The 11,202-nt window shown below is 57.0% G+C and overlaps 2 protein-coding genes across 2 annotated transcripts; one reads left to right on the top strand and one right to left on the bottom strand.

Moving 5' to 3' along the window:
• The first annotated feature begins 358 nt into the window (after positions 1-358).
• Positions 359-3,788, top strand: TMIE (transmembrane inner ear). Its single transcript, XM_028479501.1, has 3 exons — positions 359-392; positions 2,014-2,184; positions 2,488-3,788. The coding sequence occupies exons 1-3, from the start codon at positions 359-361 to the stop codon at positions 2,586-2,588; spliced, it is 306 nt and encodes a 101-aa protein (XP_028335302.1). The 3' UTR covers positions 2,589-3,788.
• A 1,506-nt stretch (positions 3,789-5,294) lies between these two features.
• On the bottom strand, positions 5,295-11,147 carry LOC114484284 (serine protease 33). Its single transcript, XM_055079497.1, is given in 6 exon segments — positions 5,295-5,996; positions 7,236-7,356; positions 10,026-10,268; positions 10,271-10,359; positions 10,362-10,427; positions 10,430-11,147. Coding segments are annotated over 6 exon segments (750 nt in total). The 5' UTR covers positions 10,491-11,147; the 3' UTR covers positions 5,295-5,826.
• Between the last annotated feature and the right edge of the window lie 55 nt (positions 11,148-11,202).

The raw sequence follows: 11,202 nt of genomic DNA, 5'->3' as shown, positions 1-11,202 counted from the left end.
GGGGCCTCAAGACACACAATGGTTTCTCCAGGGCTCTGCTTGGCCCTAGATGGTAGAAGTACCTGGGGCCACATAGGAAAGTTGCAGTGTCAGGCCCAAAAAGGCACTTGGACCTCAACCACACAGACTGACTTCCACTCCTAAACCCATTTCCTAGAGAAAGGTAAGGGATAGTCCCAAAGGCCTCTGAGCAACAGGTTAGCATTTGTTACCCTCTATATGCAGGGCTCTAGGGAGTAGGGAACGCCATCTCCTGGGGACGAAACATCTTTCCCACTTCCCTGTCTGCTTGGGCCTAGGTGGTACAGCTGTTTGTGGAACATCACCCCCAGAACCTTGTGGAGAGAGCTGGAGTTGGATGGGGTACCTCTTCGGGGTCCCCTCCAGCCTGGGTACTCCTATCCCAAGCCCCTGCCTGGCCTGGAACTCGATCCAAGGAACTTTGTTTCTCTCCTCTTTGAAGAGAAGCAAACAGGCCAGGCTGGGTGGGGCAGGCCTGGAGTGAGGGGCGGTGCTTGAGTCCTGCTCTGACTGCCAATAGCTGTGGCTGAGCTCCCTTTAAAGCCCAGGCCTCCAGCCTTTGCAGAGAGCATGGGCATGGTCCTGAGGAGGCACCTGGTGGGGTAGCTGGAAGAGGTGGTCCAAGCCAGTAGGGTGGAGGTCCAACCTTGGACCTCTGGCATACAGGGGTCTGGAGAGGACCAGAACCCAGTTCTTTGGGTAAGAAAGGCAGACCTACTGCTGGGACCCTTGCACAACTAACCCCCCACCATGTGTTCCTGGATGCTGTTGACACCCCATCCATTTATTCAGGAGTCCAGTCCTGTCCTCAGCCACAAAGGCTTTGAAACCATCTCATTCATTTGTTTTCTTTCATTCTGTGAGTCTGGGGGAGACTCAGTGGGACCACAACATTGGCTGAAGGGGTTGCACAAGATGACCCCAAGGGGTGCTCCAGCCCAGGCCACATGGGTCTGATCTATCTTCCCCAAAATAGGCCTGACTTGTCCTGCCTGGCCCTCCTGCCCCTAGGAGTCTGTCAGGAAGTTATGTCTGGTCATCTGATTTATAATAGGAAGCAGCTCCATCCCCTCCCCTGAGGCTGGGGCCAAGGTGGTCAGACTGTAGGGGCCTTAGAAAAATAAACTCAGTCCAGCCAGGTCCTGGCAGCCCTGCCCTGCCCATCCCTAGACAGGCCAGCTCCATGCCCTGGCCCAGCTTGCGTGGGCACAGCTGCCCTGAGCCAGAAAACCACTCCTGGAATAACTCTGTCTGAGGTGAACGCGCTGGGGCAAGGTCTGTGCCCTCTTTCGTGCTCTCACAGCCAGGAGCAGCCCTGGCTTGTCCTCAGGGAGGTTGAGGAGGATGCAGCCATGTCCTCCAGGGTCTGAGGTGCTCTCAGGAGCCTGGGGAGGAAAAACTAGGATGCACAGGAGCCCAGAGGCCTGGGTTAGAAGCACAGGACACCCTCCAGGAGGCTGTAGCTTGAGTCATGGTCTAGCCCACTGCCTGCCCTCCAGGACCTCTCAGTCTAGTCAGAAAGACCCCTCCCAGAACCAGGACGGGTAACACAATATACGGGGCCAGTGCAAAATGAAATTGTGAGCCCCTCTGTTAAAAAATTATTAAGAATTTCAAGAAAGTGACAGCAGAATAACAAACCAAGCACAAGGCCCTCCTGAAAGTGGGCCTACTATGTGAAGCCAGCCCAGCTCAGGAAAGATATTTTGAAAATCCCAGAGCCCACAGGGGTTTTGTCAAAATGTGGAGCCTCGGGCTTCCCTGGTGGCGCAGTGGTTGAGAATCCGCCTGCCGATGCAGGGGACACGGGTTCGTGCCCCGGTCCGGGAAGATCCCACATGCCGCGGAGCTGCTGGGCCCGTGCAAAAAAAAAAAAAAAAAATGTGGAGCCTCCTGAGAGGGTCTCTTGGGTAGGACACACATAGGTAGATGGAGACAGGCCTGAAATTTGGGAACCATTCCTGGGGTGTCTGAGCTCTGGCCCTTGCCAAGCCTTCTCTGTCCTCCCCGTAGTTATCACTCTTTGCTGTGTCTTCAACTGCCGCGTGCCACGGACCCGGAAGGAGATTGAAGCCCGGTACCTACAGCGAAAGGCAGCCAAGATGTACACGGACAAACTAGAGACTGTGCCACCCCTCAATGAGCTCACAGAAATCCCTGGAGGTGAGCAGGCCTAGCCCCCAGCCCCACCACCGTCCGACTCTGCCATGCTGGCCAGTTCCTCGATCCTGCCACCCACAGTTGCCCTATTCCTCCCCTCCACCTGGTTCGGGGGGGGACCCAGCCCTGTTTCTGGAGACCAGAGCAACGAAATGGGTCAGAGTGAGGCAGGGAAAACAAGGAGCTATTTTGCAGGTAGGAGAGATTTGGAAGGAAGAAGGAATGAAGGGCTGGACTGGGAGGCTCTGGTGCAGGCCGTAGGACCCTGTCTCACTCCTGTTGCACTCTTTTTCCTCTGCTCCACAGAGGGTAAGAAGAAGAAGAAGAAGGACAGTGTGGATACAGTGGCCATCAAGGTAGAGGAGGATGAGAAGAATGAGGCCAAGAAGAAGAAAGAAGGGAAATGAGGAGAGCTTCCTGGAGGTGGAGGCTGGGGCTAGCTGGCCCTGGGGCTCATAGTCCTGGCCAGAGTCCAGACATCGTAGACTCCAAGCTCATACATGGACCATAGAGGTTGCAGAACACCCTCTCCCTGCTCAGAGGGGGTTGCTGAGGCCCAGGACCCTGTCCTAGAGCCTACTGGGTCAAGGATATGACTGCACCAGGTGTGCTGCCTCCCAGCCTGGACTCCACTCCTTTCACCCCACCCACGTGGCCACTCAGCAGAGGTGGTCTTGGGCCACTGTCCCTCTGTAGATCCAAAGTGGCCTCTACCCACCCAGACATGCCTCTGTCCCCTCTTCTGCCAGGAACAGCAGTGGCTAAAGGGGTAATGGGATGTGGGTTTCCTTCTGGAAGGGGATGGCTGACCTGGATGGGCTAGATGTGAGGCCACACCAGGCTGGCCATGAGGAGGGAGAGGGTCACTGGGGGAAGCAGGGGCAGCAGAAGGTTCTTGGACTTAGCTGGATAGCAGCTCTGGTGGTGAGGGGGCTGCCGCAAGCCTGGCAGGGGTTCTGGCCCAGGGCAGTGAGCAGAGGGAGACCAGAAGCAGAACCCCCAGCATAGCAGATACCGAGCTCTAAGCAATGGATACACTTGTCTTACACGCTGTGATGCAGCTGAGGCTGCTGGAGGGCCTAGCATGAGGCCCATGGGCTCAGGGCTAGGGGCTGCAGGGGTGCAGAAGGCTGAGGCCAGTGGGCCAGAAAGAGAAGGGCCCCATCTTGGGAATCCAGGGAAAATTTGAGAAGCCAAGGGGGACTTTGGGTTTTTCTGCTGGCCCTTTCTAGGTTCAGCTGTGGTAGCAGGTGTCAGGGCCCCAGATCACTGCAGGGGGCAGTGAGGGATTGAGGCAGCAACCAGCCTTCCATCTGCTGAATATAACAGCACAGAGCTTCCTCTTACATTCTTAACTACAGTGCCTAAAAAGAAGCACTGCTAGCCAGAAGGTGAAGGCTCAAACTTGACCTGGGGACTGAATCCTTGGGGAGGGGAGATGCAGAGAGGGGTTTCTAGATGGCAGCGAACATCAACTGAGGTACTCAGACCTGGGCCTCGAGACTAAGGAGACACCGGAGATTTCTGAGCCAGGGGGAGTTGCTGTCAAAGCTCACGCTGCCTCTGCAGCCTGCAGAGATTTGTAAATAAAGCTGAGTGCCTTCTCACACCCGAGTGACCTGAGATGACCCCTCAGGATGCCCCATCCCTGGAGCATTTACATGGAGGGTGATGCAGTGATCAGTGATAGGTGGTGTAGGCCAGGCTGACGTTCCCTCTCCTGACTTTTCTCCCAGCCTGAATTCGGATGAGCTGGTGGGAGAGGTGGTGGCCAAGAGGCAGAGGGTCAGCTGCAGCCAGTGGGGCCTAGCCCTGAGGCAGGGCATCAGGACCAGGGAGGAAGCTGCCTGCTCTCCACTTGCCACTGCTCCACACCCTGGGTTTCAATAAGTGGGTGCTTGGGACACAGAGGAGTCAAACCTGGATTCTGACCTGGACCTGGACCATTATTACACAAGAAGAGAGAACCAGGCTGACATGGGGGAAGGAGCATGGGGTCTTAGAGCCATGAGCGGGCAGAGAGATTACAGAAGGCCCTGCTGTGGAAGCTGAGTACTCACTGCGCCACCAAGTGGGAACCCTGACTCTGCCCTTGGGCTCCAGCCTATGGGCTTCTCATACATATGGCTGTGGCAAAGATCATTCTACTCATACAAGCCAGAGCCCTCCTGTTGGCTGGGCAGCAGAAGCCCAGAGGAGCAGGGGCCACTATAAGTCAGAGAAGCCTGTCTCTTCCCTGGTAATGCCTGGGGTAAGTCCAGGCCCGGGCTACATCTGCGCTGCCAGCTGCCTCCCTGACCTCTGACCTGGGCCTCCACTAGCCCTTTATGGACAGGCATGTCTGCTGATGGTGGGGATAATATCTGATCCCAGTGGGCATCTGCCCCAGTCTCCAGACAGGGGACAGGGCTGGAAGGTCAAAGTCCACTACAGTGCTTCAGGGCAATAACAGGGTATGTTCTAGCCACCGGCCAGAAGATGGGCCAAAGTCAAGGAGAACACTTACCTCCCCGGCCCAGACAGAGCTGCACCCTTATGCCCAGCCTCACATTGTGTCCTGGCAGCTCCAGCTTCAGCCTGACCCTCCATCATCGGACCCCAATATCATCCCTACACACTCCCTCCACCTTCTGTGGGAGCCACCCTGAACCTTTGGATGGAGGCGGATCCTGGTGCTCTGTCCTTTTCAGTATAAACTGCCCGGAGTCACCCATCCCACCCCTGTCTGGTTCTCTCATCTCCCACTGGAGCAGGCCCAGGAAGGAGGAAGCATGGGGAAGAGAAACATTTAATTGAGCACCTAGTCTCTGCCCTGCCTTGCGGGGCTGTGAGAGCTGCACCCGTAGCATTCTAGGCACAGAGGGTGAGGAGGGGCCTGGGCAAGGGAGGGTGCACCCAGAGACAGCAGCACAAGTGTCAGAGGACAGCAAGGAGGTTGAGGGGCAGCAAGAGTGCCAGGAGCAGGGCCCTGGATGGGGCTGGCAGAGTCTGCCCGTTGAGGCATTCCCACTGCTGGCAGGAGGAGATGTGTGGGTAGATGGGCAGGGCCTTGCTCTTCTTGCAGCCTGGGCCCCAGCTCACCATTCCCACCAGGTACCATTTGCTCTCCACAGGACAGGCCAAGGGCTCACCACTTATCTCCTGTGGGGAGGGGTGGGGGAAACAAAAAAGGAGGCCAGATGTGGTCCAAGGGAGACTTAATCCAGCTCAGGAAGAAGCAGGGTGCCCTCACATCAGACCTTCCCTGCAGCCCCCGAGTATCACACAGCTGAGGGGTGCCCTTGAGGTCCTGACCCAGGAGACCTTCCTCCAAGGGCTCCACCTCCCATCTCTCTCTTGCCAGTTCTCCATCCCCCATCTCTTTAACACCCACCCTCCATCTTCCCACTACCTCCCATTCTTCTCCCTCATCTCCAACCTCCATCCCCTCTCCCCATCTCTCTCACCCCAACCTTCATCTCTGTCCTCCCAATCTCCATTCCTCATCAAATCTCCCTTCCCCCAACTTCCTATCTTCCCTCTCAGGCACCCCTGCTCATCCCCATCCCCTTCCCCACCTCCCCGCAGGTCCTGCCTTCCCTGTGCCCCCAGCCCCATTCCTGGCCAGGTGCCCTTGGAGGCAAGTGAGCAAGGGGGAAGAGATGCTCACATAGCAAAACTGTTCCTGTTGACGTCCTTTGCACAAATCATCTGGGAGTTGATGATATGAATCAGAGAGGGGATTTTGGAGAACCTGTGGTAGAGGCTTTCACACTCCGTGCTGTTCAGGATAGTGACTTCCTTCTCCTGGATGGTCCTGAACTGGGGCCACACACCTGTGGGAAAGGGGCCCCCATTCAGGCTTGGCGGTTTCGCTCCTGCCCACTGCCGCCAGCCTTGTGTCCATCCTCCCTTTGTTCTTTGCCACTCCTCCAGCCTCTTCTCCTTGCCACACAGCAGCTCTGGAGATCTCTCCAGGCTTAAGCCACCCACCACTCCAGCTGATGCTTCCCAAGGGCCCCTTGACATAGAGACCTTGGGAGCAGGCTACTCATGATCTGGCCTTGTTGGACCTGGTCTCACATCCTGCAGAGTACTATCCATTGAGTCCATTCTGATCTCAGCATCTTGGCTCTTGCGTTCCTTCTATCCCCAAAGCCTACCAGGCCTATCTAAGGTCCAAATCCTGCCTTTTCTTCAAGCTTTCCCCAAAGGCCTCTTCCTTCTCTAAGCTTCCCTAGACTCCCCTCCGTGGGTCTCAGGCACTCTTTACTCCCCTCCTCGCTCTCTCAATTGTATCTCTGTCCCTAGTCTGAGCTCCTAGGGGACAGGTGACTTCCAACCATTCCCAGCCATTCCTCAGATAGGCCATGGCAGGCATGACAAAAAGCCACCCCACCCCAGGCTGGAGACCCTGTGGGTGCTTTCAGGCAAGCTGGCTCTATGAGGCCACAGGGAAGGGCGCCTCTCTTGTGGGAAAAGAATAGGGGTTCCCTGAAGGAAATGGACATTCCTGGGGCTCATAAGGAAATGGTCCCTTGGACGGCCCTGGGACAACACTCCTGCTCTTTGGGCTCCTAAATTGGTATGATGAGGGATTGAGGGCCACTCCTGGGGGAGGGAGCCATGAGTGGACCCTCAGTGACTCCCACCTTCTAGGTGCAGATTGCCCTTAGCCAGCCACATGGGATCTTCTGGGGAGCCTTTTACAGACACAGAACCCTGCTCCTCTCACCTTGGCTGTTCTGCTTCAAGACATGGATGCCCTGGGATTGTGTGCAGACAGCAAGATACTACTCTGTGCCCCCTCTACCTTCAAGGAAGTCCTATTTACAACCCTGGCCTGGGCCTGAGGGTTCAAGGGCAATCTGGGTCCCATAAGGCCTAAATGGCCATGATACATTCACTGCTGAGACCCTCAAAGGGAAAGAGACCTCAGAGATGAGAGCCTGATGGGGGTGGGGGTGGGGTCCCTGGGGGAGGTGTCTCAGAAATATCTGCCCATGGTAGACCCTGGCCTGCACCCAGGTCCTCTCCCACACCACCCACCCTGCTGTGGGGAGGCTCCGACTTACCATCAACCCTGGGGAGTCCCCAGCCTGTCACAGTGCAGAGGGCGTGGTCCTTTAGCGCATAGTCCAAGCCAGGCAGGCAGATGGGCCAGACATACTTGTTGTACTTGAGTGGCCGCTCAAGCTTAAGGAGGGCAATGCAATGTCATTGGCCCGGCTGACCCCGGACCAGTACCGATGGGACCGATAATGGCTGTTCACGATGACCTGCTGTGCCAGGACGTCGACAGTAGACTTGGATATCTGGTCAACCCATGGACTCCCCACCCTCACTGAATAGGTAACATCACTCTTAGGGGAACAGCGAGGAGAGTCCTCTATCAGCTCCAAGAACCCTACCCCAGCCTGCACCCCCTACCCTCCACCACACTGTTGCACCCTGAGCAAATCCAGGTAGGCCACCCACCTGCTTCAAGACCCAGAGCCCACTCCTCACAACAGATGTGAATGGGGCCCTGCACACACACTGTATGGTCCAGTCCTCACAACAACCCTTCATTTTACGGAGAGGGAAAATGGGGCTCAAGTGACTGACTCAAGGTTACACAGCTAAGAAGTGTGGAGCTGGGACGTGGACCCAGTTTTCTCTGGTTCCAAACTACGGACTCTGTCCAGCATCCCATGCTGGGCCCTGGAAGTGACAGAGACCTTGTGCAATCAGACCTGCCTTGTCCTCCAGCCTCCTTTCTCAGCGTGTCCCTTAGGCTTGGAGCTCGCTTCTCCACTGGTCAGCCCTCATGGCCAGATCTGACCCTCAGGCTGCTCCCTGGCCCCAGAACATGGGCACGCTCACTCTCTCATCCCCACACTGACCAGACTCCCCTGTGAGCATCTATCTTCTTGTCTGTCTTCCCCAGAAACCTGAGAGGAGTGGTGCAGCCCTTTTCTGCCCCCAGTGCCCAGGCCAGGCCTGGCTTCAAAGAGTGCCAAAGCTGTTGGTTGAATGAAGGAAGGAATGAGTAAGTGAAACAAAGGGTGTGGAGCAGAAGAATTAGGACATTCTTTCTGCGGATAGGAGGAAGGAGGCCTAGACAGGGGCTGCAAGCCTCCGTTTCCTATCTATGGAATTACTGCACAGGACTGGAGGGGGCCAGGTGAGGGGAGGAAACCCCCAGCTCCCAGGAAGGAACCTGCAGGACTCATCCCCCACCTGCTCAGAGCTAGGGTGAGGTAGGGCTAGGACTATGGTGTCCGCCACTGATGGGCCAGCTGGCAAGATGACTGGGGCCCTGGTGGCTCCAATGACTTTCCACACATCCATCTAGGCCCCGACTCACTGGATCATTCAGTGGGCCACAGTCAGCACCCACTCGGAAGCAGTGAGGGTGCCCGCATAGATATGTGTGCCATTGGCCCGCACACTGACCACCCATGGCCACCGCCGAGCCATGGCCTCCGGATCCCTGAGGGTGGGGTCCCGCTCATAGGAGAAGCCATAGGCTAAGGAGGAAAACGAAAGGAGCTTGATAACGAATGGGCCCTTCCAGCCACATCCCACAGCACCTCTCCCTCCTCCTTCCCCTCAGCCTGATCTCCCACCTCTCTAGCTGGCCTGCAGCCATCCAATGATTCTCCTTCTTCATTGGTCATCACATAATGATGTTGTTCACATGAGGACTGGGGTCTCCAGCCTCAGAAGGGCCTCAGCACTCCCCAGGTATCCCTCTCTCTGGTCCCACAGCTTAGGTCCCAGGGCGTTCCCAGCTGACCAGCCTGGTGCGCCACTAGCTCCTTTGTCCTGGTCAAGCAGACCTCAGCTCTGGCCAGGCCCTTCACAAACCCATCTGTGTTTCCACCTGGTTCCCTTACTTCAGCCAAGGAAGACCCCTCCCCCTCCTCTAGGATCCTTCTCCTGTGATTCAGTGAGAGAAAGGCAGGTGACCTAAGAGAAAAATGGGTAGTGTGCATGAACACATACATCTGAGGATGAAACCCCAATAGCAAACGAACGCAGAAGCTCTTCAGCCCCATTAGTCCTCAGGGAAGTGTGGACTTAAATCACAGTGAGGTTCTGCTCACCACCACCTGCCAAGCAAAACTAAATGTCCCTGATACCAAGTGTTGGTGAGGAGCACGGCCCCAGACTGCTCACTCACTGCTGGAGGGCGGGTCAATGGGTGCAGCCACTTTGGAAAAGCTTTTATGGAAAAAGTTCTTTAAACTGAAGATGCACATATCCAACACCACAGCAGTCCTGCTCCTACGTGTTCCAAATGGATTAGAGGATTGTGAGATCAATGTAAGTGGGCTGTCACCAGCGGCTGTAAAGGCTAACACAGGAGAGGGAATAGCAGCATGCACAGCAGGGTGCAGCTGGGTCCTGTGTGTGACTTTCTGTGACAGTTAAATTCTGTGCACTCAGTTCCAGGATGAGAAGTATTTCTTATGTGGGTCTTACTTCAACATGCTTGGAAGCCACTGCTGGAGAGAATGTCTTGTGGGTGTGCCCCGAGACACACAAGGGAAGGCTCCCTGAAAGCCATGCTGGAGACCCCCAAAGGCCTTGGCTGGGAGCCTGGATCAGGGACTGGGCCGGATGGAGAGGCGCTGTCCCCACAGACCGTTCAGGGAGTCAGGACGTGAGCACACCCCAGGCTCCCCCGACCTTCCTTGCCTCCTACCTCAACAGCATGGGAGGCCTGGCCCACAATAGGTGTTCAATAAGCACTGGTAAAAGGAAGGTCCCCTCTCACTCTCCGTGCCCCTTCTTCCGCTGTCCCTTAAGGTCCTCAAGGCTGCTTGGGCACCCTCCTCCCGCGTGGAGGCCACAGTACTCACGGGGAAGGAACTCACCTTCGTCGGCTTTAGAAGCAGAGTACTGCAGGGTCCTGGGCAGCTGGCTAGTGGCAGCCTGCCGGGGAAAGCGACATCCGCCCGAGGGACAGGTGGCACTGGGGGCACAGGGGGCGCCAAGGTCAGCGGGGGCATCCGTGGACAGTGCCCCCGGCACTTCGCCAGCACCCAAGCAACCTGTGGAAGGACGGAGAGGATCAGAGGTGGAGGCCAGGCCTGTGGGAGGAGGGGCGGGGGCGGGGCTCACCCGCGGGCCGCAGCAGCAGCAGCAGCAGCAGCAGCAGTAACAGCAGTAGCATCAGCAGGAGCCCGGCGTGGTCAAGGGCGGACGTCCGGGCGCGCGGGGGACTGCGCCTGCCGGCCAGCGCCCCACACCAGAGCTCCATCTCCGAGAAGCAGCGATAAGCCGCGGCGCTCCTCTCGCGACGCCGCTCCCAGGGCTCGCCCCACGACGGCGCCCCCCATTGGCAGCCAGCGGCAGCTTCTTTGGTGTGGTGGGCGCGGGCGCTCCCGACCCCGTCCGCGCGGCGCCCCCCAGTGGCCCCCCCGCGATGGTGCTCCTGGTGTCCCGGCCGCCCTCTGTCTGGCTTGCTGGTGCTCAGGACTGCCTGGCTTCTGGCCACGCCTCTGCCCTCCTGGGACCCCGTGTCTCCCAGTCGGCCTGGCCAAGCAGTTTCCTGGAGTCCCTTAACCTCACCTCGGCCGGTTCTTGCACCTCCTCCTCCGGCAGCCCACTTCCATCCCTACCCGGTGAGATGAAGGCCCAACCCCTGGGGCTGGCATCTGGGATTTCCAAGCGGTCCCACCTGCCCTCCAGCCTGGTAATTATGGTGGGGCCTTGCCCCAGGGCACTGAAATTAAGCAGATTGAAATGTTTTCAATAATAATATTTCAAGAGTGCATAATTTTAAGCATTGTCGCCATTCAGCAAATGCCCTTCCCTTACAGATCCATCTGCTTAGAAAGATGACACAGGTGAGGTTTCCATAAACAGAGAAAGAGGGACAGTAACCATTGGGCCCTTCTGGGAGCAGAAGGCCACTTGGTATGTTGGAATTTGGGGAACATTTTGATGGCTCAGTGACACAGATGGATAACACAATTAAAAAGTATTCTGGGGGGGCTTCCCTGGTGGCGCAGTGGTTGAGAGTCCGCCTGCCGATGCAGGGGACACGGG

The sequence above is a fragment of the Physeter macrocephalus genome, chromosome 18, assembly GCF_002837175.3.
Source record: "Physeter macrocephalus isolate SW-GA chromosome 18, ASM283717v5, whole genome shotgun sequence".
NCBI lineage: Eukaryota > Metazoa > Chordata > Mammalia > Artiodactyla > Physeteridae > Physeter > Physeter macrocephalus.
The sequence above is the reverse complement of the archived record's forward strand: the minus strand, read 5'-3'. Positions and strand labels throughout refer to the sequence as shown.

Coding starts and splice junctions, on each gene's coding strand:
- TMIE (XM_028479501.1), top strand. CDS start 359: ATGGGGTACCTCTTCGGGGTCCCCTCCAGCCTGG. Junction 393..2,013: donor CGGGGTCCCCTCCAGCCTGG/GTACTCCTATCC, acceptor GCCCTTGCCAAG/CCTTCTCTGTCCTCCCCGTA. Junction 2,185..2,487: donor GCTCACAGAAATCCCTGGAG/GTGAGCAGGCCT, acceptor TCTGCTCCACAG/AGGGTAAGAAGAAGAAGAAG.